Below are 26,930 nucleotides of genomic sequence, written 5' to 3'. Positions count from 1 at the left end.
CCCCCCCCCCCCCATTTTTCATTACATATTCTCATAGGATAGCTTACCTCGAGAGCTTTTCAAAACATAATAAAATTCTTTTACATTAAATACTTTTCGAATTACAAGGTTTGAAAGTTATAGTATCACCAGTATTAGCATTATCCAAAGTATTCGATCGACAGCTAAAATCTCTTTACAGTTACTGTACAGTTTCATACTTCATAACACTTGTCAAGATCAAAGCTTGCAGGTTCTTCCTTTCATATTTATTTTGACGAATAAGTCTGTAGCCAAAAGTTAATAAGAATATACATTGTAGTTATGCAGACATGCGCTTACAACCGATCTGCCTCGGTGAAACGCATACTCACTTCGTTTTTCACCAATTTTTAATTGGCAATAGACGGTCGTAAAAAATAAAAATAAGAGGGCCTTCAATGATCTTGATACTTAATAAAAAATTTTATTATAATGTTTGGAAAAGCTCTAAAGGTAAGCTACGAGAATATGTAATGAAAAATGGGGGATTCTATTCAAAAAATTCAAAATGACCTTGCCCTGATCTTGATAGGCCTATCAAGGTCAAACCAATGGTACTTTCTTATGTTCCTCTTGATAATTCTGTCATAAAACTTTTGTTAGAAATATTTTTCCCTAAAACGTACTGTCAAGAGATATTTAAAGTGATCACTTAAAATGGGACACTCTATATACACACACACATACATATACATATATACTTTGTACACTTTCTTTGTGTGTACAAAATCTCATTTTTACGATACAAATACATTATTTTATATACAAAGTTTATAACTTTATCTCAATCCATTAAAAAGTTAATATTATTCTTTTTAATTTTTATATTCTTATAATAATTCTATAATCTAAAATTTTAACTAAATAGTTATGAACAATTTAGTTATTAAAATAATAAATTTTTTTTACACGCCACAGTGCTGGAAACATAAAATAATGAGGTATACCAAATACTTGAATGCTGCACTTCATTTTTAATGCTCACGTTAAACTGTCGATCTTTCTATGAAAGCGAGAAGAACCTATAATAATAAAAATTATCAGATAAATAATAATTACATATTTCGCGAACAATATGAGAATATGATGTATGATATAAAGTGCATAATTTAATTTATTATTAGGATTATACACTGTATATATATTATATAATTATCATAATTACGAATGTTTTCATAATTATGGATACTATTATTATATAATACACACATAATTATGTCTATATTTTTTGTACAAATATAATTGATAATGCTTTGGACAACATTAAAAACAGAGTATAACATAAATATAAATTTAGATTTCGTTAATGATATTAAATCAAAGTCTAAAAAAAAGTAAAAAAGAAACCCGTAAAAAAACAAATATATAATAAATTTTATTCTTATCTGATGACATGCTCTAAAATGAATTTAATCATATGTACTTTGTGCGTGTTAAGGCGCTCCCACCCTTCGTAGGATCCATCATTCGATCCCAATTAGTATGTCCAACAACGAATCCAACAGCACGCATTTTTTCCTGCTCTTTACGCTCTTCTAGATCCGCCCAACGTACCTGCAAAAAAAAGCAAACATAAAACCTTTTATTTGATTTTGTATTTGTTAAAAAAATTTGAAGTTCCTATTTTTCACTACAGTCATATTGAACTGTAACATAAAAAATTATTTGTAAATTTTACAAATAACAAAATCGTATGAATCTTTAATTAATTTTAAATACATAACAAAATTGTAATTTATACTTTATTGCAAATAATATATTAAAAATTGGAAAAAATAAATTTTCTTAATATCTTCGCCAAGATAAGTCGTCAAGTCTCTTCAAATCGGATAAAAAAGTTATGTGAGTCAAGAGATATTATAATTTAACATTGCGTAGATACATACTCGTTTTTTACCAGAAGTATCTTCCATATTGTAATAATCGGGAACTTGTAAGAAATCTTCCATAGTTTGCGGTTTTGTTTCGTTTTTCTTCTTTGCCAAACCGTCCAATCGATCTACATTATTGCGTTATAAAAAAAAAAATTAAAATAAATAATAATTAGCTCGTTTAAAGAAAATTATAATAAATCAAAATTAATGCGAATTAACAAGGATAAATGTGATAACACAATTATATTCTAATGCTTTCCAATTGAATATTATTTATATCTCTAATATTTTTCAATTAAAACTAATTCACGCTTTTATTCAGACTCTCTTCAGTCAATAGACTCACATAAATTCACTTTTAGTTATGTATGGACATTAGCATTTATAGACTTTAATAGTATTAGCCTTAATTTGATTTTCTTACAGATTCACACTAAATATACAAAAATATATACAGAGAATATGAGTATGTACAATCTATTAGTATAAATTTATATAAATTAGCTAACCCAGTTTATCTTCAGCTTCCATTCTCTCCCATTTACTAACACCCTAAAAATACAAAAACACGCATAAAAAATACAATAAAATCATAGAATGATGTATAAAAGACAAGCATTTTTTAAAGTCTCTGACTAATCAGCATGCGATTCAGAATCAGTTGGCGGCCTGGCGAAATCGGTAGTTATACACACAAACACGAGCCCATGTACATGTGCTCTCGACGCGCTGAAAGCGAGCACATGTACATGGGCTCGTACTTGTGTGTGTGTGTTACAGCGCCTCGCCACGATAAATGGCTGAACTTATAGACGTGGAAAAGTGACGTTTTAACGACGAAATTTATGCTGCAACCCATTTCGTTATTATTTGCTTAATTGTGAAAATGTGACGTGTTTCGTACTTATGAAAGTCCTAAAAATAAGCAGAAACTATAGTTATGGAATTTTATACGTAAAAGCGTATATTTCATTCATTTCAACAGCTGTTCAAACCGTGTATTTCTGATCGAAATTAGTCTCACTTTACCTGCCTTTTACGATCATTTACTGACTATTAAGGGAGAAAAGAAGTTTCTGCTCATTTTTAAAGCAAAAAAATAAACAGGTATTTTAAAGCAATCTCATCATTTAGACTTATTCAAATTGTCTTTATTTACAAATGGCTTGCAGTATAAATTAACATGTTATTCCTCGTTTCTGACGTCACGATTCCAACATGGCTGCCGCGTCAGATGGTCTAGTCAGGAGCCTTAAATTAAACTCATTTACTTACAATTGCATCCTGAGTATCTTCCTGGCTATCTTGACTATCTTCAGTTTGCGTAGCAGATTTTTCTTGCGTCTCTTGACTATCTTCCATGTCCACCTTTAAAACAAAAATGTGATTACAAATATAATTTCTCATATACAGGGTGTCCCGTATCTTTTCATTAATATTTCAAGGAGTGAAAGAGAATGAAATTTTGGATTAAAAGTTCCTTTGGCAATTTTGGCTCAGACCATTACTTACCGATTAATCGTTATTAACGATTAAAATTGATCAATCAGACGGAGTATGCAGGAGAATACCATGGGTATGTCATGGGACTCCTCGCACTTGCTATGCATTATCCCGATTGAAACTTATTCTAATTAATTGAAAATTATTCTAATTTTTTATATACACACACACAAATAAATAAATCAATCAATAAATCAATAAATAAATAAATCACAAATCTGAGCCAAAATTGGCAAAGGAACTTTAGTTCAAAATTTTATCCTATTCACTCCCTGAAATATTACGTGCGTGCGTGTGCGTGCAAATGTGTTTCACAGGGGAGACAGGAATCCACGCGCACGCACGCAGGCACACGCACATACCCCATTCCTTTCCACATGCACTTTTATCCATACGTGCTCGCGCAAAGTCTTTCTCATGTCCTCGCCGTGAGCCCAACGCTACTGCGAAATCCCAATGTTTAAATGATCATAACTCTGCGAAAAAATATCGCAGAGACCTGGGACATCACGCGTTGTTCTTGTCTTGGAAGGTCCTTTCAAACGACCCCACGTGCAATTTAAGATTTTTCTGCTCCCCCTCCCCCCCCACCCCCGGGGGTGTTAAAATAGACGTTTTTGGTATTAAATAATAGATTTTATGATGCCATTTGCATCCCTATAAACTTTAATCCTCTATCTCGAACTATTTAGAAGTTATTTAGATGACCCGGTACTTTTTCCTCACCCTGTATATATAAATATTCGCTCTTTTTAAGAAAAACAAATAATGTAAGAAATAATAGAAAATTACCTCTTCTATTGCTTGCTCTTGCAACATCGAATTTACATCTAGCTTCTGATGATAACTGGGTGTTGGTTCAAAGTAATCTATAATCCGATTAATTTCATCCTCGGTACGGTTGTGAATGTTTCTCTTCAAACATATCTGTAGATCCATCTCCATCTCGCATACGTACACCTTGGTACATACAATGTCATGTTAGCAAAAACAAGTTAATACTTTAATTTAAAGTAAGTTAGTAATTTAATAATAATAATGTAATATATGTTGTAGGTAATAAAAGTCTAAAATTAATTTTAATAGTATGTATGTTTTAAAAAGTTGATATTTTTTTACCAATTCTTCCTAGAATTATATGCTCATAAATATTAAAAGTTTTTATTGATACATGCAACTTCAAAATATTTATCGATAGAAAAATAAAATTAATGTGATTAAATTTATTCTAAAACAATTTACAACAAAAATTTACAACAAGGATATCCACAATAGTCTTAGAAAAAAGCCATATATAATATAATTTAATTAAATATATAAATTAGTAACTTACTTTAAAACCTTTTGTCTTGCCGAAACTCCACATCTCTTCGTAATCCGAAATCTTCTCATTAATGCAGTCTAATATGATAAAATTGAAGAATCCATCTGTTATATTTTTCTTAAAAGCTTTAACAAGAGAAGTTATATAACTCTGTTCCATAGCCTCTTCATATTCATATACCATTTCCTACGAAAAATTATAAATTAGAATTAAAATAAAAATAAGCATTCATATACAATTGTTGCTTTTTTTACATTATATTCGTAGTGGGTTTGAATCTATAAAATTATGAAGTATTTTACATAATCAATTTTACTTTTCAATATATAATAAACTATAAAGATATATTGTTATTTAATAATAAATATCTCCTCTCTTAAATATTAAATATTATTGATATTGTACAAACTTGATGTAATACAGTTACTAACACATTCCTAAATAAAAGTGAATGTCAATCAAAGCTCGTTTTACATTACAAATATAATCATTGTACCTTAACTATGACTTTCTTTCCATTATCATCCTTAGTCTCTATTTCCTTTTCGACAAGAAAATAATCATCTAAACTCAATATTCTCGGCGCAGAACCACCTTGCTCGACTTCTTTATCCTGCACAGTAAGAAAATATCATAATTAAATATTAGATATGTCCGTATAGCTTTACAAATATGTAGAATGTATGTAATGCAATTGGACCAAGTATTCGAAGCATATGACATGTATTTTATTCAGAATAAAAATATATTAACTTATATTTTACACATGTACAAAATAATCATTTATGTAATAATATATATTTAAACATTTACTATAAATATACCTTAATAAGTTTAGCCACAAAAGACTTGCCACTACCGGGTGGTCCTCTGAGGATGATAGCTATTTTTGGTGGTCTGTTCTGGCGACCTGGTGGACACAATAGATCATCGACCATCGTAAAATTTGGTATTTTTGCCAATTCCAGGGTTTTCGTAGTTGATTCCGCAACATTTTTCTTTGTATCTGGAGAAAGGCTATAAAAGATAGATCTCTTAGTAAAATAAAAATATACACTTATAAATAATTACATTACAGCAGATTGATCGAAAAAAATCATTCGTTTTTTGTTTCTGTGCTAATAAACAAAAGAACGAACTCTTCGATCAATCTTGTAAAATAAAAGAATAGTAATCTTTGTAATAATCAGCACAGAATAAGTACAATGAGAAATGGAAATAAATATATTTTGTGTTGTAGACATTTTTCTCAGAAAGTTTTTCTAATTATGCAATAGCATATGCACGTAAATGACAATTTGAAAAAAATATTTCGCAACAATCGCACTCTTCATTAAATATTCATACATAATAGTATAATTCGCTTTAAAAAGTATCACAAAGTATCAAACAATAAAAAATTATTCCATATAAACAGATCGATACCATACGTAAAACGGTATATCGTACATTATATTGCATTTAAGCAATAAAAATTCAGTACAAATATAATCTATTAAAAAATTCGGTTTATCAGATATAAAATACAAGAATCTTATTACGAGCAGATAGATCAATATTGTAGATAAAATTACGAATATCTTACAGTACATAAGTAAAATAAGATATATTCGTTATATGTACATGCAATAAAATGGTATACTTATATTATAAACTTCTTGATGAAAGCAATGATAAAAACTGCTATATAAGTATCACGTATATATTGTAGGAAAACTCTGTGTATTATAGGATTAAATATTCATTATAAGTGGTAAATGTCATAAGTGGAAAATGACATGAGTATTCTCTCTTTATTTTCAGAGAGTAAACAATTTTCAAATACATAACAGATTAATATTGTAAAAAAATCAGTTTGTTGGAAATACAAATATAAGAAATTTATTACAATCAATATTAAAATTATGACTAGATATATAACTGTCCTAGAATTACAGCTATATAAAAATTTGATAATTTTATGGTTTACTATAACATTTTTTTTAATTTATGTAAAGAATAAAATGGTTGTTACGTGTATATTGTTAAAAGCAAAAATAAAAACTTTTCACAAATATATGTTTAAAGTAAATTCATTTTTACAGAAGTATTTTTCATACATAGCCTTGTCTGCCAAACGGAGACGACTTTTACGTATGCAAAATAGTAATCATTGCATAAACTTTTTTATATATGGTATCCATTTAAAAAATGCATACTAAAATTATAAAAAATAATTAACATATAAACTTATATAGTAAATTTTGTTGATTATATGCATAGTAGTAGTTATGCATAATTAATGTATTAATCGGACTGACTGTAGCACAGATATATTAAATTTGTTATATCTGTTATGTCAGTATTACAAGTACGAGTATAAAGATTTTGTTGACCCTCGGACATCCGAAAAATTACAGTAATTATTATTCGGTTATAGAAATCCGAATATATACAGATATTCATCTCGGTAAATCATAAAATAGCACAGAACATAAAATAGCTTATAAACTCTTGGCATTACCAAAATTATGGAATTTTTTTTTTCAAATTTCGATAAATGTATCATAAATCGTGTTGCAGCAAATGCACAATTGCACATGCGCAATATTTATATTGTAAAATATAATTAACAGAACCATTAAGTTTTGCCATTGTCGAATTATAATCGAAAAGATTTACTAAAACATTATAACACATCTCGATAGATTTTTGTATTATTTAAAATAATTTTATTGTAAAAATGTACGAACAAATAAAAATATCCTTAAATAGAGAGATAAAAGTACCAAATGTAAAAATTTTTGGGAAGAATTTGGGATTTATGGAGAATAATTTTTGTTCTATGGAAATAATTTCTATGATAGAGAATTAAATTTCACGATAAAACTAATTTTTGTTATGTTGTATAATAACATACTATCTAACAAATATACTTTGTCCTATATAAAATTTATTAGTTTTCAATAATATTCATAAACTTTCCTTATAACATTTGAACACTCTTTCTTTCAATATGTTGATTTTAAATTATTCCTCTCGTTGTTTCTTATAGTAAAAGGTGTAAATGCCTTATAACAAATTTAATTGGATGTACTCAGTGCGCATTAAAACAGTTGTATTCAAATCGACATAAAAATTTATATATAATTAATATAAATATAAAAATGGATTAAATCATGAAATCCTCAATACATTTTATTGTGCTGTTAAATAAAATTTTTATTTTATAATTTGAAATATTTGCATTTTACTTTTACACAGATTAAATAAGTATACAATAGCTTTATTATGCACTAGTGCATCCTACCGAATTCACCATTAATATTTTGTATTTTTCTAAGGCATTTTCATAATATTTTTTTGCTGAAATTTGAATCTAATCTAGCGTTTTCCATTGAGAAAACTAGTGTAAAACCGGTACAATTGAATGCAAATCGATTTTAAACATATTTTCCAATGTTAATAAATAATTTAATTCTTTTAAGGTTATCGTGGCAACAAAGGCCATATTCGTATATTACTGCCAGTACTGAAAATCTATCGTTCCTGTTACGTATGCTATACTATATTGACAACTAGCAGTAATATAACAAAGAACATGTAAAATTAAAAGGAATAAATTATTTATTAACAGAAAAAATATATAAATTAATTTGTATTCAATTGCACTTAGTGTATAGTGCTACACTAATTTTTCCAATGGAAAATGTTATAAATATATCCTATAATAATATTTATGCATCATACTAAAAAACTTTGTATACTAATTGTGTACACTAACACATTATTTACAGAAGTCTAAACTATATTTTTACTAATTAATTTAATTTAATTTTATACATTTTACATCTGTTATATTTATTTCTTTAATTTAATCTTTTATATATTACTCATGCTATAACAACCATATAATAAAAATAAGTTTGAATGTTTTGAATTATTAAAATTTTGTAATATCAATTTAAAAATGCAATTTTGCTATAATAACTGATTTCGCTGTTCGGCAAAAAATGATTTTTTTTTGCGAACAAAACAACGAGACTAATTATTTTCTTTATAGTTTTTTAGATGCTAAATACAAATCTGTTTTCTAAATTGCCATTACATCATAATTTTGAAAAATTTTTAATTGGAATTGCAAAAAAGAGCTACTTTTACGTATTGTGTCATATTATAAATAACTACGATATGTGATATACTGGAACAGTTTCATTGGAATCAAAATTAACTGTGTTGTTAGGACTCTCAATCTTCAAAAGGATTTTTTAGTATCGACTATGTTTAATAAAAAGATATTTATAATTAAATTTAAAATCTACAGTGAAAAAGAAGAGAAGAAAAAAAGATGAATTGTGAATTATAAGTCGCTGATGATTTTCAAATAGCTGCTTTCAAGTATATTTATTTAAGCTTTAAGATCTCACAGAATACAAATTCGATGAAAAATTAACAAATTTAAAATAGTTGATTTAGTACGGCGGATATACTAAAACGTGAAAAAAAATCCAGATTAGATCTATTGGCATTGCTTGCACTTTTTGCACTCAGCATCTTCGCTTTCTCTCTCTTCAACGCCCAAATATATATTTATCTCATTTTAAGGCTCCTGAGTAGTTACCACAGCCATATGGAATCGTGATGTCGGAAGCGAGAAACAATACGTTAATTTTTGTTACGTGCCATTTGTAAATAAAGACAGTTACTGACTATCAAAGAGATAAGCATAGTTTTCGTCCATTTTTACAAATGTCTTAAGGCAATCTTATCATTTTATTTTATCTAAATTGTCTTTATTTATAAATGACATGTAATAAAAATTAACGTGTCATTTCTCGCTTCTGACGTCATGATTCAATATGGCTGTGATGACTACTCAGAACCTTAAGTGCACAAATTTTTGAGGGTTCAAACAACACGAACAGACCCATGGATGCAGAAATTTATGTATAGAAATCTTTCACGATTTTGAATTTGTTAATTTTGTCATAAAATTCGGCAGTCTAAAAAACTATTTAAGTTTAAATAAAACATAATTAAACATAATTAAAAGCTATTTGGTAAATCGTTAATGACCTAATTCAGCCTTTTTCAGCCTAAAATAAATCACATATTAATCATTTAATCATGAATATTTTATTAATTGTAATCGATATTTTAAAAAAATCTTTTGAGAGCTGAAAGTCCTAAGATTTACTTAATTTTTATTGCAATAAAGCTTCTTCAACATGTTATTTATTGTAATTATAATACTTATAATATGACAAAATACATGAAAATAGTTATTTTTATATAGTTATAAGGTTCCTGAGTCATCACAGCCATATTGAATCGTGACGTCACAAGCGAGAAATGAAACGTTCATTTTTATTACATGCCATTTATAAATAAAGAAAATTTGAATGAAATAAGATCGTTTTTTGCTGAACAGCGAAATCAGTTATTACAGCAAAACAATTGTAAAAACGGATGAAAGCTATCCTCTTATCCCCCCTGTCAGTAAATAATCATAAAAAGTGATAAAAGTAAAGTGTTTTTATTCAATGCGCATTATCTATTTTCATTTACACGTGCCTTTTATCACTTTTTACAATTATTTATTGACTCGAGGAGGATAAACATAGTTTTCATCCATTTTTACAAATGTTTTAAAGTAATTTCGTCTTTTTGTTTTATCCAAATTGTCTTTATTTACTAATGGCACGTAATAAAAATTAACATGCCATTTCTCGCTTCAGATGTCACGATCCAGGATGGTTGTGATGAATACTCAGAAAGCCTTAACTGCAAATTTTTCAAAATTGTTACGTGATAAAACAATTTAAAAATTCGATTCGTATTTAGTAAAAAAAAAAAGACTGTGGGAAATGACTAATCTCGTTCTAATGTTTTTTTGTTGTTGAACATTACTATAAAGAAATAAATGTATATTTTTTGTTTTTTTTGCAGCTAAAAAACGATAATTTTTAAATAATTTTTAAATTTATGTCATTAATTGTAGCAAATGAGCAATATGTCAAATATAAACAAGATATTCTGTCAAACGCAATTGTAAACCATGATGCATGATTATATACAGACAAACGTAATCGAATTTATAGGACATTAATCCAGAATCAAATCATTATTGCTAAAATAATTTCAACAAATAGTTATATTCAAAATATCACTTCATACAAATACTGCTAAAAATTTTATTGCATTTTAAAAATTTTCATGATATCAGACCTGTTTACTCCTGGATTATTTCTTGATTAGTAATCTAAATTCATATGTGAATGTAGATATGTAATGTAAATATTTTTAAGAAATTAAATTTTCTATTTAAAATCCTTCAAGTTAATGTTCTTTTTTCTCTGAATATTTAATTAAATGTAGACTAAAGCTTCTGCAAACAAACAGTAATGTTAACATACCTGGTCTCTTGTAGTTTTGTATCTACGACGTTTTTGTTTGCACTCTCCTGCCAGTTAACATTTCCTTTCAATCTAAAGAAAATGGTATATATGTTCAGAACATATATCTTATACTTATTTTATATAATATTATCAGCTATTTCTATTAGTTATTATAAAAAATTAAATATTTTTATTATTCATATAATATACCTATTATCATCTTTGTCGTTATCTTTATTCATCTCCTTTCGGAGACTGTCATGTATCTCTTGAACCCGCTCTGTATCTGAAAAATGATGGATACATGCAATGAAATATACTCTGTGTAAGTTGTTTGTTATTATAATATTTCAATGTAATTCATAATTTACAGACACATTACATGTAACTAAATCTGCATTCCAAACTTTACAAACTACAGTATTCTACATCTCGTTTTTATAATTATAAATGATAAATAATATTCTTTTATTATAATTAATAAAATAAGCTAATATAAACTAAGCGTTATCAAACGCTTTATTTTTAAAAACACTTTATACTGCAATAAAGGTTTGATGATTTTTGGTCCATTTTCATAAATAAAAAATACAAAAAAAGTATTTAAACATTAAGCAATAAATAAATCAATAACAATAGTTTTGTATTTTTAAGATATAAAGTTAGATTTAAAAAACGTTAGTGTGATTCATCACTTCTGGTTGTTCAGGTTTTTTTTATATATTTTCAATTTATTGAAGAATTAAAACTGCATATAACTATTTGTCACAAAAAAGACAGTAATTTCAAAACAAATATATATAGGGTGTTCAGTAGACCATAACAAAGACAGGGTGTTTAAAAATCATAACAATGCTTAAGGGTAGATTCCTGGTATTATTTTGAGATGAAAATTCTAACATCAAAGAATGTCAAGACTAATAATTTTTTAATTGTAAGCACTTTTATCAAATTATAATCTAATCTAAATTTAGACATAAAACATAATCTAAATTTTTTAATAAATTGGAAATAATAATTATTTTGAGAAAATTCTAGTACCAAAATATCGAGGGTACAATAGTTTTTGAATTATAAGCAGTTAAAGTTAGCGAATTATACCGCCTAAAGTTCGCGCGTTCAGATGCGATACAACAGAAAATCCTATCGCACCTAAGGGCGCAAACTTTAGACGGTATAATTCGCTAACTTTAAGTGCTTATAATTCAAAAACTATTGTACCCTCGATATTTTTATATTAGAATTTTCCCAAAATGATTATTTCCAATTTATTAAAAAATTTAAATTATCTGTTGATTAGATTATCTGTGAAATTCTATTGTCCTTTGAAAAAAATAAAATTATTATTCGTAAAATAAATTCATATTAAATTACCTTTGTGAGCATTTTTATCACTTTGGTGACGGTCGCTCTGGTCATTTTCAATATTTCGTTCAAAACTTCGGGATTCGGGATAATGTCCTCTCTCTTTACGATCATCATTTTCTTTCTTCTCCCCATCAGTTTTTTTATTCGATTGCCAATCATGTTCCTTTCGATTATTGTAATCCACTGATTTGCGTACGTCGAAATTCATTGCATTGTTCTTGTAGTTCCTCGTTTTTTCGGTATTTTTTCCGAAGTGGTTTTTTCCCTTCGTACTTTCGTAATTACTCATTTTTTCAGTGTATTCCTTCAAATTCTGCTCGTTCTCCACCCAATTCCTAAAATCTTTCTTCGGATAATGATGCTGCTGCAGATCGGGTTTTAAATTTCCGTGACTGTAATCAAAGCACTGGGCTGACGATAGTTGCTGCTCCATAATCAAAGCACGAGACACGTGCCCGTAATCAATCACCTTTGTCGGAGCGAAGTGAAGTGATTCAATAATTCTTTTATCACCTTCGCCGTGATTATAATTAAACTTCTGCACACAAAATTCTCCATCATTCCTCGATTGTTTCATCAATAAATTAGGATATTTCGATTCAAAGTCAGATTCAGTTGTAGATTCACCATATTGAGACTTAAAATTACCCACCTTTGGTTCCATCATACTTCTTTCTGACTTCTCGTCAAATGTACTTGAAATGTTTTTGTCAATGTTATATTGCTCTGCATCAGATCTCTGAACGTTGCCAAACTTATTCTTCCAATTATCATTAAATCCATATCCTGAACAAGGTATAGTCTCTTTTTTATTAAAATCAGGTCCAATATATTCACTAGTGTTTTCTTTCTGCATTTCGATATTTTTATCAGGACAATTCCTATTAAATTCATCAGTCGATTTTGGACTTTCAAACCTGGCCTTTTTAGCAAAAATATTATCTTCAAACTGTTCTTTTCTAATGCAAGAATTTCTACGCAAATTATCATCGCGATTAAGCGAAGAATCGCTCGGAGGTGGAAAGTTTACATTAGTTGAATCATTCATCGGACCTTTGAAGTCCGATGATCCAAAGGGTCCACTATTGGAACTTCGAGATTCAAATCGGCTCTCATTGAAATTCTTCGGGTTACGTTGAAGCAGAGTATCATTTGAATCACAAGAACCAAGTAGAGCAGATTCCTTAGAATCACGCGGATTAGTCAGATCTTCATTGGATTTTTGAAAATCAACTTTTTCATTAGAAGAGCTAAAAGATCCACTATTATCGAAAGGTCTCTTATCAAACGGTGCCTCATTTGCTTTACCAAACTTATTGGATCCCATAGAACTGAACTGTGAGTCGAAAGAAGATCTAGTACTAAAAAATGTATTAAATGGACCTCTAGGACCAAATGATCCATCATTGGGCCCTCGCAATCCAAATGGTCTTTCAGACATTGTTCGAGAATCTAAACGATCATTAACTCCTCTAGGACCAAATTGCATATTGTTGCTTCTAGGTCCAAATGGGCCAGGATTTCGCGGAGAAAATGGTAAATCAATTGGTCCCCTTGGTCCAATTAGACGATCGATGGATCCTCTCAGGCCGAACTTTGTATTCATGAGCGGTCGAGGTCCAAATTGACCAAATGACTCATCTACAGGACCACGTGAATTGAATTTCTCACTATTTGAATGTTCAGATAACTCTTCATTATAATTTTGATCATTACATTGCTCATCATTAGATCTTCTAGGACTGAAACGACTTTCACTTGATATATTAAGCCCAAATTGGCCATCTTTGGGACCTCGTGGACTCAATTGTACATCCATAGAACCTTGCGATAAGAATGGACCTCGCGAAGGATCAGTTAAAAATGCACGAGGACCTCTGGGACTAAACATTGGCGGTCCTCGAGGTTCAAATGGTACACCAGATTTAAATTCCATCCTTTTGGAGTCAAAGTTATTATTATTAAAACGCATATTGAATTGATTATCAGCTGGTCCCTTTCTATCAAAATCTTTATTTAAATTCGGTGGCATATTTTGATTGGAGTCCGTAGAAATGGGACACAAATTAGGCAATTCCGGTGGTGGTTCAATGTTCAAATCTACTGGTGGTACGTCATTTTCACCCATGAAAGGCAAACTTTCAGGTTTCTTAATACCATTATTAGATTCATCCGTATTTTCGGTGTTGCTTTGGATTTGATCATCATGTTTCTTGTCAACCTGCAGAGAATTATCATCATTAATAACTTTATTTTCTTCTCCATTATCATCCTTTAAGTCATTAGAAGAAACGATGTTGCTTTGCTCAATAGAACTATTAATCTCATCCACTTGCATTACTTCCGTATCTTTTGCATCTGCAACATTATCAGTTTGCAGCGACGAATCAACATCGATATCAATAATTTCGATATTTTCAGAGCGTTTAACAACATCTTGTGGCTGAATATTTGTTAGTTGGAATTGATTGGGATGCGGTCTGATTTCTGTATTCTTTCCTCGTTCATTGTAATCCATGGGATTATGCTTAGCAAAGTTATCCAGACGTCCTTTAAAAGGAGGTTCGCTGAAAAAGTGACCTCGTGACCCATATGATGAAGTAGAAATTGGACCCAAATCAGAAGAAGATAATTGAAAACTTGATGATCCACTACTAGCTGCTTCACTACGATTTGGTGGATTTTTTTGAAAATCGAAAGAGTTTTTAAAGGGCGAGTGACTGGTAATTTTTTTAAAGCTCTCGCTAAGAGAACCAATACCAGCGAACTTTTCGGAATCAATAAAACTGGGTCTGAAAACGTCCCCTGCTGCTCTTCGCTTTTCCATGAGTTTCTTCAGTTCTGGCGATAGTTCGTTCGACGAACCGAATGATGAATTTCTAGTGAAACCCCGGGTATTAGTACCGAAACTGTCTCGTCTATTATCAGCTGAATCTTTCGAATCGAAATTACCTCTACCAAATCTATCGTTCGGTCGGAAAGGCTCGTTATTAGACCCAAATCGATCATTACCAGAAAAGAAACGATCTTTAGAGTCAAAACGATTAGTTCCAGAAGCAAACTGTTCTCCACCTGACACAAACCGATCCGATCCAAATCGCTCATTATCTGGAAATCGATCATTTCCAGGTCCGCGGTGATCTTTATCTATTCCGATTCGATCATTTCCAGGTCTAAATCGATCGCCCTCCGGTTTAAACCATTCATTGCTAAATCGATCAGATCCTGGACCAGAACGATCCTTGTTTGATCCGAATTGATCACCTCCCGTAAACCTATCACTTCCCATCGATCCAAATCTATTATTTTCGCTGTTGAAACGATCATTCCCTGGCCCAAAACGATCTTTTGCCGGCCCAAACCGATCATTACCTGGGTTAAAATTATTCTGTGAGTTTAATTGATTATTCTCAAAATCATTGTAATTTCTATCGCCTCTTCTAAAACGTTGTGCTTCAACTTTGTCAAAGTTATCAGTAGAAGATCTAAATTCTTGTTCGTGCAAATTTGGATTAGTATTATCTCGTCCAAAACGTTCCTGATCACCTCTTTTGAAATTGGATTGTCCGTCAAAATTGTGAGATGGTCGATCATTTAGATGCATAAAACGTTTATCCATACTTGAAGAATCAGTTGAACCAAACGGAGGACAATCATTTATGTTTGTTAGACCTGGTGCTTTTACATTTTGCAATTGTGTTCGATCATTATTAAGAAAATTTGGTGGAGGTTGCGAAAAATTTGGTGCAACGTTATTTGGCATATTCAGCTGTGATTGTGCAAAATTTGACGAGATCATTTGGGGTGGTCCAATATCCGGCATTGAGAGCATTGGAGGCATTGTCGACATTCCGAGACCATACGCCGGTGCTTCCATTCTGGAATTATATTGTTGATTTCCCCATTGTTGCTGATTGGACCAATTCGGTACGGTAGGTCCAACCATATTTAGTTGTGATGGAATTTGCTGCATTCCTTGTGCGACAGATTGATTACTAGAACTTGTAGTTTCCGGCATTGGTGGCGGTGGCGGCGGAGGCGCTAAAGATGCAGAAATATTTTGCTTCCCTGTAAGACCCAAAGTTTTCCCAATGCCCAATAAATTGTTGATCAATCCTTGATTTTCGGTGTTCGATAAAATGTTTAGTATTTTATCGTCCCCAGGTATGTTTTTGTTCTTTTCGGCCTCTGCTTTCGCAGCAGCTTGTTTTTGTTGTTCGCGTTTTTTACGCATCTGTTCGCGTCGTTCGAGCAGCTTCTCACGCCATGATGTCCATTTTGCTTCGTATTGTTTATACTGAGTCTGAAATACAGATATCATTTTGAGCTCTATAGAAAATGCAATTTCAATTATTTACGTTAAGTTATATACGCTTTATTATTTTAATAATCTTGAATATCATAAAAATGAGAATATCGGTTAATTTAATTTTAACTAATAATTATATTTCAAAATATGTTTTTCAAAATATAATTGAGAGCATCGTAATATAAAAAAACACGATTTTTCAATATAATTATATATCGGAAATTATTTGCAGAATTATTTATATTTGTATTGACTTTTGCAAATACTAAAATAAACTTTATTAAAAATGTGTCTTCTAATATGAATAATTACTTTTCAATAATATCCATTTAATTATTTCGTAATAATTATATGCATATTAAAAATAGTACTTACCTTGTCTGGATGATTGGCGTTTTGCTGCTTCCAAGTATTAAATTGTTCTTCCCACTGTTTGAACTGTGCATCAAATGTTCTTTCAGCTTCGGTCAATTCCTCTTCAGAGATCAATTTTTTAGCACTTTTGGAATCACTAATTACATTACTATTGGATTTTTCAGCTGTGATATTTTCGCTATTCTCGATTTCAGGTGGTAAGGGTGGTTGGCTTGTTGTAGGTAACGGTGGATTTGTAGGATAATTTGTTACATTTGTTTGTGACGTCATCTTATTGGGAGATTCTTTTGCAGGGAATAATGGAAGATTGTTTTGGTGTGGAGGTGGCATGTTCGTAAACTGATATGTATTTGTGGGAGGCAAAGGAGGTCGGGTGTCCTCTTTGGGAAGAGGCGGTGGTGGTACTTGCATCTGACTCGTTAAGTTCATATTTTGGACGTGCTTCATCTCCTCATACTGAAAAGAATTTCTTATTAATAAAAATTAACAAATAAAAACTTTTAGGCTCAGTTCCACAACTCACAGCTTCAACTTATTCCTCATCGCTTTTCAATTCTAGAATTGCAAAGAAATGAGGAATAAGTTAAACCTCGGTTAAGAGTGAAGCGGGAAGCACAGACTCTTGCATAACGCATAACACGTAATGCATAAGAATATGTACCAATCGAAGTTCTCCGTTTCTTTCCCTTCCATGTAATAGAGAACTCTGTTACGGTTGGTTCAATTTCTTATGCCTCATGTGTTATGCGTTATGCAAGAGTCTGTGCTCCCCGCTTGAGTTGTGGAACTGGGCCTTAATGTTTCTATAGATATCGAATATTTTCTGTATACATAAATTTTTAAAACTTTTATAATATTATCTAATAAATCATTTAAGAAAAAAGCAGATAAAGGATAATTGAAGAGTAATTACATATTTCTCTTTGTTTCTGTTATAATTTTAAACAAACGTTTTGTTCCAAAGAAAAGACTATTATAAAATGTTTCCATCGAAATATATTGTTTTCATTTGTACTATATATATTTATATCATATTATTATTTTGTATATTATATAATATATTCATTTAAACAATTTAATCTTTAAAAATAAAAAAATATATAAAAACAAAACATTTTATAAGCATAAAGTAAAGATTAATATTTTATCATATTAAAATAAATAATAAAAATTCTTATAATATATATATATATATATATATATATGTATCTTTAAGAAAATACAGGGTGGACCAAAGAAACGGAAAATTTTAAAGAGATAAAATAAAAGCTTAGAAACTTCATTCAATTAATTTGAATTACATCAAAATAGAGCATAATATACCATTTACTAATCACCTTATTAATTTCATCAATAAGAATCATGTCAATTATCAAGTCGCGAATTATATACATATAACTAGACAGACACCATCGTGCAGCCTTCTTGATGCTATTTTATATTTAGTAAACACGGAGCACTGAAGTGGTGAACAACACATTTGCTATAAAATCATATTATAATAGAGATTGCACGCAACTTGTAGAGAGGTTTGCTATTATTTTCATCTCCATTGTTACGATCCTATGTCATCACCTCATGTAAATTGAAATTTGGGTTCACAATTTTGAAGGCTTAAAAGAAGATGGCGAATCGTATAAGTAAATGGAATAGGATCGTGACAAGGATGAAAACAGCAGCAAAACTTTCTATGAGCAATTTGGATAAAGATATCATTTCTTTACAGTACAGTACAGTTTCAAAAATATACGTTGTTTACCTTTCCAATGCCCCATATTTACTAAATGCATCAACGAGGTTGCATAGTGTATTCACAATCTATCAACAAAATCCGCGATCTACCAATATTACGGACAAAATTTTCGATTCTTTTTGGTCAATCCTATATAACTGTGTAAAATATTCATTTATGCAAAATAAAACAATAGGTCTAATGCTTTAATAATAAATAAAAATTGTTAATAAATATTAATTTATCTCTTTCAAAAATTGTATTATACTAATTAGCTTATTTATATATATAGTTAATTTATACATTACATAAAATTATATTTAAATTATATCAATATAGTTTTATATTATACCTTGTCGCCATATTGTGTCTGCCATTGTTGATATTGTTGGTGCCATTGTTGCCATTGAGCCCAGCCTTGCTGCTGTGCAACTGCCCATTGCTCCGGTGTATATCCACTAGGCGTCTAATATATAAAAAAAAAATATATATATGTACACACACACATGCAAGTTGGATACTCTAAGTAAAAGATTTTAAGGGATAATCCCTAACATAAATTAAAACTAAATAAATGAAAACTTTATATGATTATATATCTAAAACGACTTAATTTCAAAGATACAGGATGTCAAAATCAAAAGAGAAATTTCGTTTTTTTCCGAAAAATTCGAAAATTGCTTGAATTATTTTAATGATACATGTTTAAAGAAGATCAAAAGAGCCGGTATTTAGAGTTGATTCTTATATTTAAGACTGTCTTAAATACAATCTTAAGATATCATAAACTAATCACAACAGTGATCACAACAAAACCGTATATATTAGCACATCTTAAAGTATTACTTAAGATCTTAAAATAAGAATCGACTATATAAACATCGGCCAAAAACTAAGTATTACAGACAAGTGAGAAGCGCGCACCGGCCTTAAACGCTACACAACAAGTGTTCATTAATGTTAATCTGCTTTTTTCTAAAAACTACTTGTGAAATTCAATTTTGCTAAATGAAAAAATTGTTCTTTTAACATAAAGTATCACGAATCCGAATAGGAGAATTTTGAGACACCCTATATGTACAGAATGAGGGACGAGGAGGGCAAAAGTTTCCCTTTATAGAGCCAGCCCCAAATGACTTCCGACTGACCTCTTTAGGAATCAAAGGATGACGCCCGGAAGTCATTTGGAGGTGGCTATGTAAAGAGAAACTTATCAAGAGTGGTCTATTTTAATCCATCAAATAGAACATCTCAAAATCCTTAAGTTTAAGATAAAAATGTTTCAGATAAAAATTGCTTAGTTACAAGAGCAAAAGAAGGTAGTGACCTTGATTGACCTTGAAAAAAATGTCCTTAAAGTCAAGTCAAAATTATTAAAAATTTTTTTAATAGAATTATATACATATATCTTTTCACACAATATATTTCTTCTAATTATTTTGCACATAAAAATATTAAGTATACCAAAAAGCCAATAGTTTACAAAATATTTTACACTTTATCTGGCACATGTTGACATAAAACATTACATATCTTGTACATTTTATTATTAACTTTTTAATAATCATATATAATTAGAAGAATTACATATTGTGTAAAAAAATACATAATATTTTAACTAACCTTGACCTGACTTTAAGAACATTTTCTAAAAGTCACCATCTTCTTTCTCCCTTGTAACTGAGCAACTTTTGTCTAAAACCTTTTTGTCTAGATGGATTAAAATGGATCACTCTGTATAATATTATATTAATATTAAAAAATGTTTATCGAATTTCGGGACACTATATATGTTATTTATGTATTGATATATATTAATTTATTAATAATTTGTTAAAAAACTATTGTACAATGCATTCTATATAAAGAATATATAATATCCTTATTTAAAGTTATACTTACTGGTTGATTGTAATATTGCATATAATTCTGCATCATGGTCGTAGCATCTGTGCCCGTTGTTGGTGCACCGTAGCCAATTGATGGTTGCGGCAATGAAGTCGCACCAGTTGACAACGGCCATTGGTTCCAATTTTGCATTTTGTAAATCTTCTATCAGACTAGCAAGCAGCTTGTTAGTCACTCTAAAGCCCGTAGTCCGTTCTAGGTGTAACATGTATTTAAACATGTATTTAAAGAAGATTGATATATCTCATTGTACATAACATATATATATTTCATGATACCTGTTTAACCTATTTTAATATTTTTCAATTATTCCAACACTTTATACAATTAAAAACGATAAACAAATATAACAAAAATAAATCGTTTAACCTATCGAATATAATTCATTGATTACAATATGATATGTCAAAAAATATGGTACGTCAACGCTGATAAATTTTGCAGCCTATAAATATTTCTGATTTATAAATTGATATAAATGCAGTTCTCTAAAAATAAAATGTATATCATTATTTTATAACGCTGCGTAAAATTCATTAGAAGTATACAATGTATTATATGTATATGAGATATGCATAATAACTAACGCAGTTTGAAAAATTTTTTAAGTGAAATTTTTTGCACCCCATGTAATAATATCACAATTAAATAAGTAATGTGTGAATATATAAATGTAAGAGAAAACCTACAACTATTATTAATATAATTATGCAATATATTCAGTAAGAATATTTTTTGTTTACGTCAGAAATATAATCTGACAAATAAGATCTATCATAATAAAAAATTGTCATTTAATATATCGTTCAATATATCAAAAAAATAGGTGATAAAGTAGCGCAGTGAAGAAGATGCATTAGACTTTCTGTAACGAAAAAGTCTAAAAAAGTGCAGTTTGCATCTACTGAATAACTGATGCAGCAAATGGACAAACATCATATGTTAATACAATTTTTACGCATTGATTTTGTTCCAGAAATATATTAAATATACAAAGTGTCTTAACAAATCTTAAAAATGTGTACTTATTGTAATAATAAAAAATATCATATATAAATATGATTTTACAATTGCATTCTTTTTAAAAGTTGCAAATATTAACAAAAAAACTACATTTAAATAAATCATAGTAAAATATTTGTAAAGATAAACATCAAATAACAATAATAATAATAATAATAGTGACTCTCAAAATCGAGAGCATAATACTAGAATTAATATTTCAATTTTTTTGTTATTTGATATATAAAATTATTTTATATCTAATTGTTTATACTTTACTGTGGTAGCCAATATTCACATGTTTAGCACGTCATTTAGATATTGTAATGTTTCTGTTAACGACTAAACAACTTTCAAAACTCAAAAATGCATTTGTAAGGTTATGTGTATTTAGAGAATTTTTCATTAGCATGATCATTAAAATGAAATAACCATGTTAATACGTAATTATTATTTCAACTAAACAGTTTGTATAGAAATCTGTCACGTATTCTATATATATTCAACTAGTACTAGCTCTGTACTAGAATAGATTCTTCTGTTAAAACAAATATCGCGTGTATGGAAGAGTCACTAATAAAAAAAAGAAGTGTCTCATCCATTATATTGCTAATGTCAATTAAATATAAAAATCAGATTTTTTCTTTCTCTCTCTCCTCTCTTTGCATAAAAATATTTATATCTTCATAACAAAATACCAGATGCATATATGATTACATCATAGATACATACGTAATGTATACCACTATAAAAACTAAAAAATTAAATAAAAATTAAATTCCAGAATTGCAAGGTAAATGTAAAAAACCATATACAAGGTGTTCAATATAATATATGGTCTATATGATATTTAGGACGTTTTCACAGTTAAAAAAAAATTTTTAAGTGGCTATTTATCTATTTCATGCAAACTATAATTCGCAATACAAAATATTAAAAAAAAAATTTGTGTTTTAAGATGGTTTAAGAGGGTTGTTTAGTAAAGTACCGAAAATTTGGAGTGCCTCATCAGGGCTCAACCAAAATCACAAATATCTACATTATCTGGATAAAATATTAAAACTACGTGTACATCTTAATAAAATAATATGAAACATACGATAGTAAATCTAAAGTTACATTTTCATCAAATGAAAATAAGGTGGATACATTTATTTTTCAAGGTTAAATTTGTATGCAAATTATGCATGTAAATGGGTGCATCCAGAAGCATAATCGCTCACTGAGCGCTCAGTGAGTTTTCGCATCTGATTGGCACATGCCATTAGATCTAAAAATATAGACCAAATAGGTACAACAGCTCACTGAGCAATCGTGCTTTTAGATGCACTCAGTATTTTTCCAGAATAGCCGCTGACATATTACTTTTTTGTGACTATTATAATTAATAATAATTCCATTGATAATAATTTTTTAAACTATGATTAATAAAATTATTATTAATTAGATTATAATGGTAAATCTCGTTTTTTAGAGAAGTCCATGGTAATATTTGTGCATAGTTAGTCAAAAACTAACACTAAATTATACATTAAAAGTTACACTTCCGACATTTTTTTTTCTCATTTCATCACTACCCTAGAATTTTACACGTTAAGTTCGGTACTTCAACTTTATTATATAAAGAAATTAGACATTTCTACGGTAACTCAATTTACTAAAGAACTACCTTAAGATGCTCCTGGGTAGTCACTACAGCCATATTGAATCGTGATGTCAGAGCGGAAAATGACTCCGTTAATTTTTATTATATACCACATTTGTAAATAAGAACAATTTGGAAAAAATGAAATGATGACATCGCTTTAAAACAATTGTAGAATTGGACGAAAGCTATCTTTATCCCCACTGACAATCAGTAAATAATCGTAAAATATGATAAAAGCCACGTGAAGTGATTTTACTCAATCCGTATGTGTAGCCGATTTTCACTTTCACGTGCCTTTTATCACTTTTTACTATTATTTACTGTCTATTAAGGGAGATAAAGATAACTTTTATCTATTTTTACAATTGTTTTAAAGCGATCTCATCATTTCCAATGTTTTATCCAAATTGTTTTTATTTACAATGGTACATAACAAAAAATTAATGTGCCATTTCTCGCTTCTGACGTTGCGATTCAATATGTTTCAATATCGTGACTACTCAGGAACCTTAATAAAAGATTAAAGTCATTAAAAATTTTTTACATAGCACCATATTGATCTTTAAAACAAATTCAATGCATATAGGGAATGTCACTTTTATTGATATTTTATTGATTTCATTGATACATAGCTTGATCATAAATATTAGGAATATATGTAGTGGATCGTAAAATAGTCGGATATCGGATATCGAACACCTCAAAGAAATGTGACACCGAATATCTGATACAATTTCTATATTCTATTTTTAAAAAAAGGAAAAATAGGAAAGCAAGGGAAAAATAGTGATAACAATTTTCTTTATCTCGCCAATGTGAAAAGAAAAAGAGGAGTTGTGCAAGAAGTTCAGCTGAAAAGAATACAATTCTGTATCAATAACGCAAACTTTCAACATAAACTTTCAACCGGATATTGGCAAATACTAATGATATTCGGCCGAATAGTAAAAAAGGGCTGAATAAGATCGAATACCAGACACTTCCCGGATATCTGGTATATTCTTAATAAATATCCATTAATAAAAAAAAGTACGATTCTCTTATCTATGCAAATGTTCAAACGTTGTTTATCTCTTTCTATTACACAAAGTTCTAACTTTTTTAAACAAATATTATGCAGTTTTTATATTATTTCTCAAGTTGTGTAAGTTTTAATTATTCTTTCTCGAAGCTATAATTATTCTTCCTTGAATATTATATATAGAGCTTATAAGTACTATCATTTAAAATAATACTACAAAAAATTTGATATTAAATCAATAAAATCTGCGTTGAATTAGTCTTAAAGACCCTAACAATATTATGAAAAAAATTGCATGGTGCTATTAAAAAATCAAAGTGATTTTAATTTTTAACTTAAAAAAATTTTTGTTATTGCAAGTTGTAGCTTACATAAAACAGATAAATATCCACTTTCCAATTTTTTTACTGTCGGAAGCGTCCTAAAAATCGTGCAGACCGTTACACTAAACACTCCATATATATTATAATAAATTTATAGTAGTTTAGGTTATATACATATATATTTATAAAATCACGCAAGATATTTATAGAAACATGCAGAATATTTGGTTTATTGTTTGGTGTGGCAAATCTGACACACAAAAATGTAAATACTTTTGCACAGTACAAGAGGATAAAAAATGCAGGATATATCGCACATGTATAAATGAAAAAAAATTTTAAACAAGATAAAAAATCAAATAAATCGCAGTAGAAAACAATTAATTAAAAACAAAAATAGCTAAAAGTATATATTAAAATTCTTTGATTGTGTATAGCTTCCTAGAAACAATAATTTGGAATAAATTAGTTTAAATAGTATTTAAAATTGTTTCTCATTACATATAAAATCATTAGCAAAAAACGGGTTACCTAACATTAGGATTCGTTTTTTGTAAGTAAATATATGAATAAGCTAAGACACATATCCCAATTTCAAAATATATTATCTTCAATGATTTATTCCTTTTTCAGGTATCAAATTTTCATATCAACTTATTTTATTCGATTTCAAATTTAAATTATATCAATTTATAATATTCATTATCTCTCAATTGTTCATCACATTAAGATACAAAAAAAACTTAAGCAATAAGATATAAGCAGTAAAAATTGCTGCGCATCATTTCACAATAGACTTTCTACAATAAGCGTTAGCTAAGCTTTAAGTCTTAAGCCGCAAGAAATTAATCAATTGTAGTCAATTATTCTTCTCATGTTTAACCGTGATTTGTCAATTTTTTACGATTTAAAATTTAAAGTTTAAATAATGGCTGCTATCAGTAGAAAAAGCAGCTTTGCAACTGTTGTAAAATTCTTTAATATGATTAGTTTATATATTTAGATTCATAATGAATCAAAAGCAAGAATCAATCGTATCGAAGAATTTTACAATAGTTGCAAAGCTGCTTTCTCTGCTGAACGTAGCTAATGGCTTATTGTAGAAAGTCCTAAAGTTAAGACGGGAGCACAGTCCTATATAACGCATAATGCATAATGCATAAAAAAATAATTAATCAAGATCCTACAGTTTCTTCCCGTCCATGAAATAAAAGTTTGATTGGTTGATTTTCTTATGCTTTATGCACTATGCTTTATGCATTATGCGTGTGCTTATTGCTTTGGCCTTAACCGAAAAACATACCGTAAGAATTAACTAATCACAGTCAATAATTGTCAAAAATTGTCAACTTTGATTGGCTAATTCTTACGGTATGTCTAACGGTTTCTGTTACGGAAAATGTGTGCGGCAGCCCAAAAAGGTTTTCTATAATAAACCACGCGAATATGAAATTAATAATCAACTATGATTGGTCAATTTTTAGCTTCTGATTTATTATTAATGGTTTATTATAGGAAGCCTCTAAGCCATTACCTAAGCTTTAAGTCTTTAACTACTATTCATGGTCAGTTTTTATTTTAACATCATCTTAAGTAATGTTTTGAGATGCTAATGCTGATTGATTCAAACTGTACTTAAAACAGTCTAAACCAGCATCTATAATGAGATTTTTAATCGTAAAACTTAAGCTTTGAGTCTTCAACTAGAAAAACATCCCAAACTATCAGATCAAGAGAACTGATGGGAAAAGACAAATTGAGACTGAGCATTGGCCTTTTCACTAGTCACGTGCCCCTCAGAGCTCATCTTTATAATCTTACATTCGTCGAGCAAATAAACTGCCGACTATGTGGAGAAAAGTCTACACATTTTGAGCTGATGTCCTCTGTTCGTCTGTAAAAGATATAGGCCGTATTCATAGTCAGATCTTATAGTCAAGACCGTCTTAAGTACAGTCTTAAGAAGTCATGAACATTACTTAAGACAGTCTTGAAATAAGAAGGGATTATGAATATCGCCCATAAATCCTAGGGTCACATGTTTGTTGAACCCAAGGATCTAGAAGAAGTTGTGCAGTTTCAAGCCTAGTACGCAGTATAGGGCTTGAACTGACTGCTTAACCTTGTAAACAAGCGGGGAAACAG

General features: G+C 29.3%; 1 protein-coding gene across 2 annotated transcripts in view; it reads right to left on the bottom strand.

The window, feature by feature from the left end:
• Nucleotides 1-937: 937 nt before the first annotated feature.
• LOC108770456 (uncharacterized) overlaps nucleotides 938-26,930 on the bottom strand; it is a 36,381-nt gene continuing 10,388 nt past the window's right edge. For both annotated transcript variants that reach the window (XM_018522066.1, XM_018522067.1), the window contains 15 exons: nucleotides 20,786-20,986; nucleotides 19,236-19,349; nucleotides 17,152-17,607; nucleotides 12,474-16,770; nucleotides 11,310-11,385; nucleotides 11,118-11,189; nucleotides 5,547-5,739; nucleotides 5,219-5,335; nucleotides 4,732-4,908; nucleotides 4,191-4,358; nucleotides 3,171-3,263; nucleotides 2,405-2,447; nucleotides 1,908-2,020; nucleotides 1,445-1,575; nucleotides 938-1,043 (listed from right to left, as the gene is read on the bottom strand). In XM_018522066.1, the coding sequence (XP_018377568.1) occupies nucleotides 1,025-1,043; nucleotides 1,445-1,575; nucleotides 1,908-2,020; nucleotides 2,405-2,447; nucleotides 3,171-3,263; nucleotides 4,191-4,358; nucleotides 4,732-4,908; nucleotides 5,219-5,335; nucleotides 5,547-5,739; nucleotides 11,118-11,189; nucleotides 11,310-11,385; nucleotides 12,474-16,770; nucleotides 17,152-17,607; nucleotides 19,236-19,349; nucleotides 20,786-20,923 (6,207 nt within the window). In that variant the 5' untranslated portion in view covers nucleotides 20,924-20,986 and the 3' untranslated portion in view covers nucleotides 938-1,024. The remainder of the gene's footprint in view (nucleotides 1,044-1,444; nucleotides 1,576-1,907; nucleotides 2,021-2,404; nucleotides 2,448-3,170; nucleotides 3,264-4,190; nucleotides 4,359-4,731; nucleotides 4,909-5,218; nucleotides 5,336-5,546; nucleotides 5,740-11,117; nucleotides 11,190-11,309; nucleotides 11,386-12,473; nucleotides 16,771-17,151; nucleotides 17,608-19,235; nucleotides 19,350-20,785; nucleotides 20,987-26,930) is intronic.

This window comes from Trachymyrmex cornetzi, unplaced genomic scaffold (genome assembly GCF_001594075.2).
Source record: "Trachymyrmex cornetzi isolate Tcor2-1 unplaced genomic scaffold, Tcor1.1 scaffold127, whole genome shotgun sequence".
Classification (NCBI taxonomy): domain Eukaryota; kingdom Metazoa; phylum Arthropoda; class Insecta; order Hymenoptera; family Formicidae; genus Trachymyrmex; species Trachymyrmex cornetzi.
The sequence above is the reverse complement of the archived record's forward strand: the minus strand, read 5'-3'. Positions and strand labels throughout refer to the sequence as shown.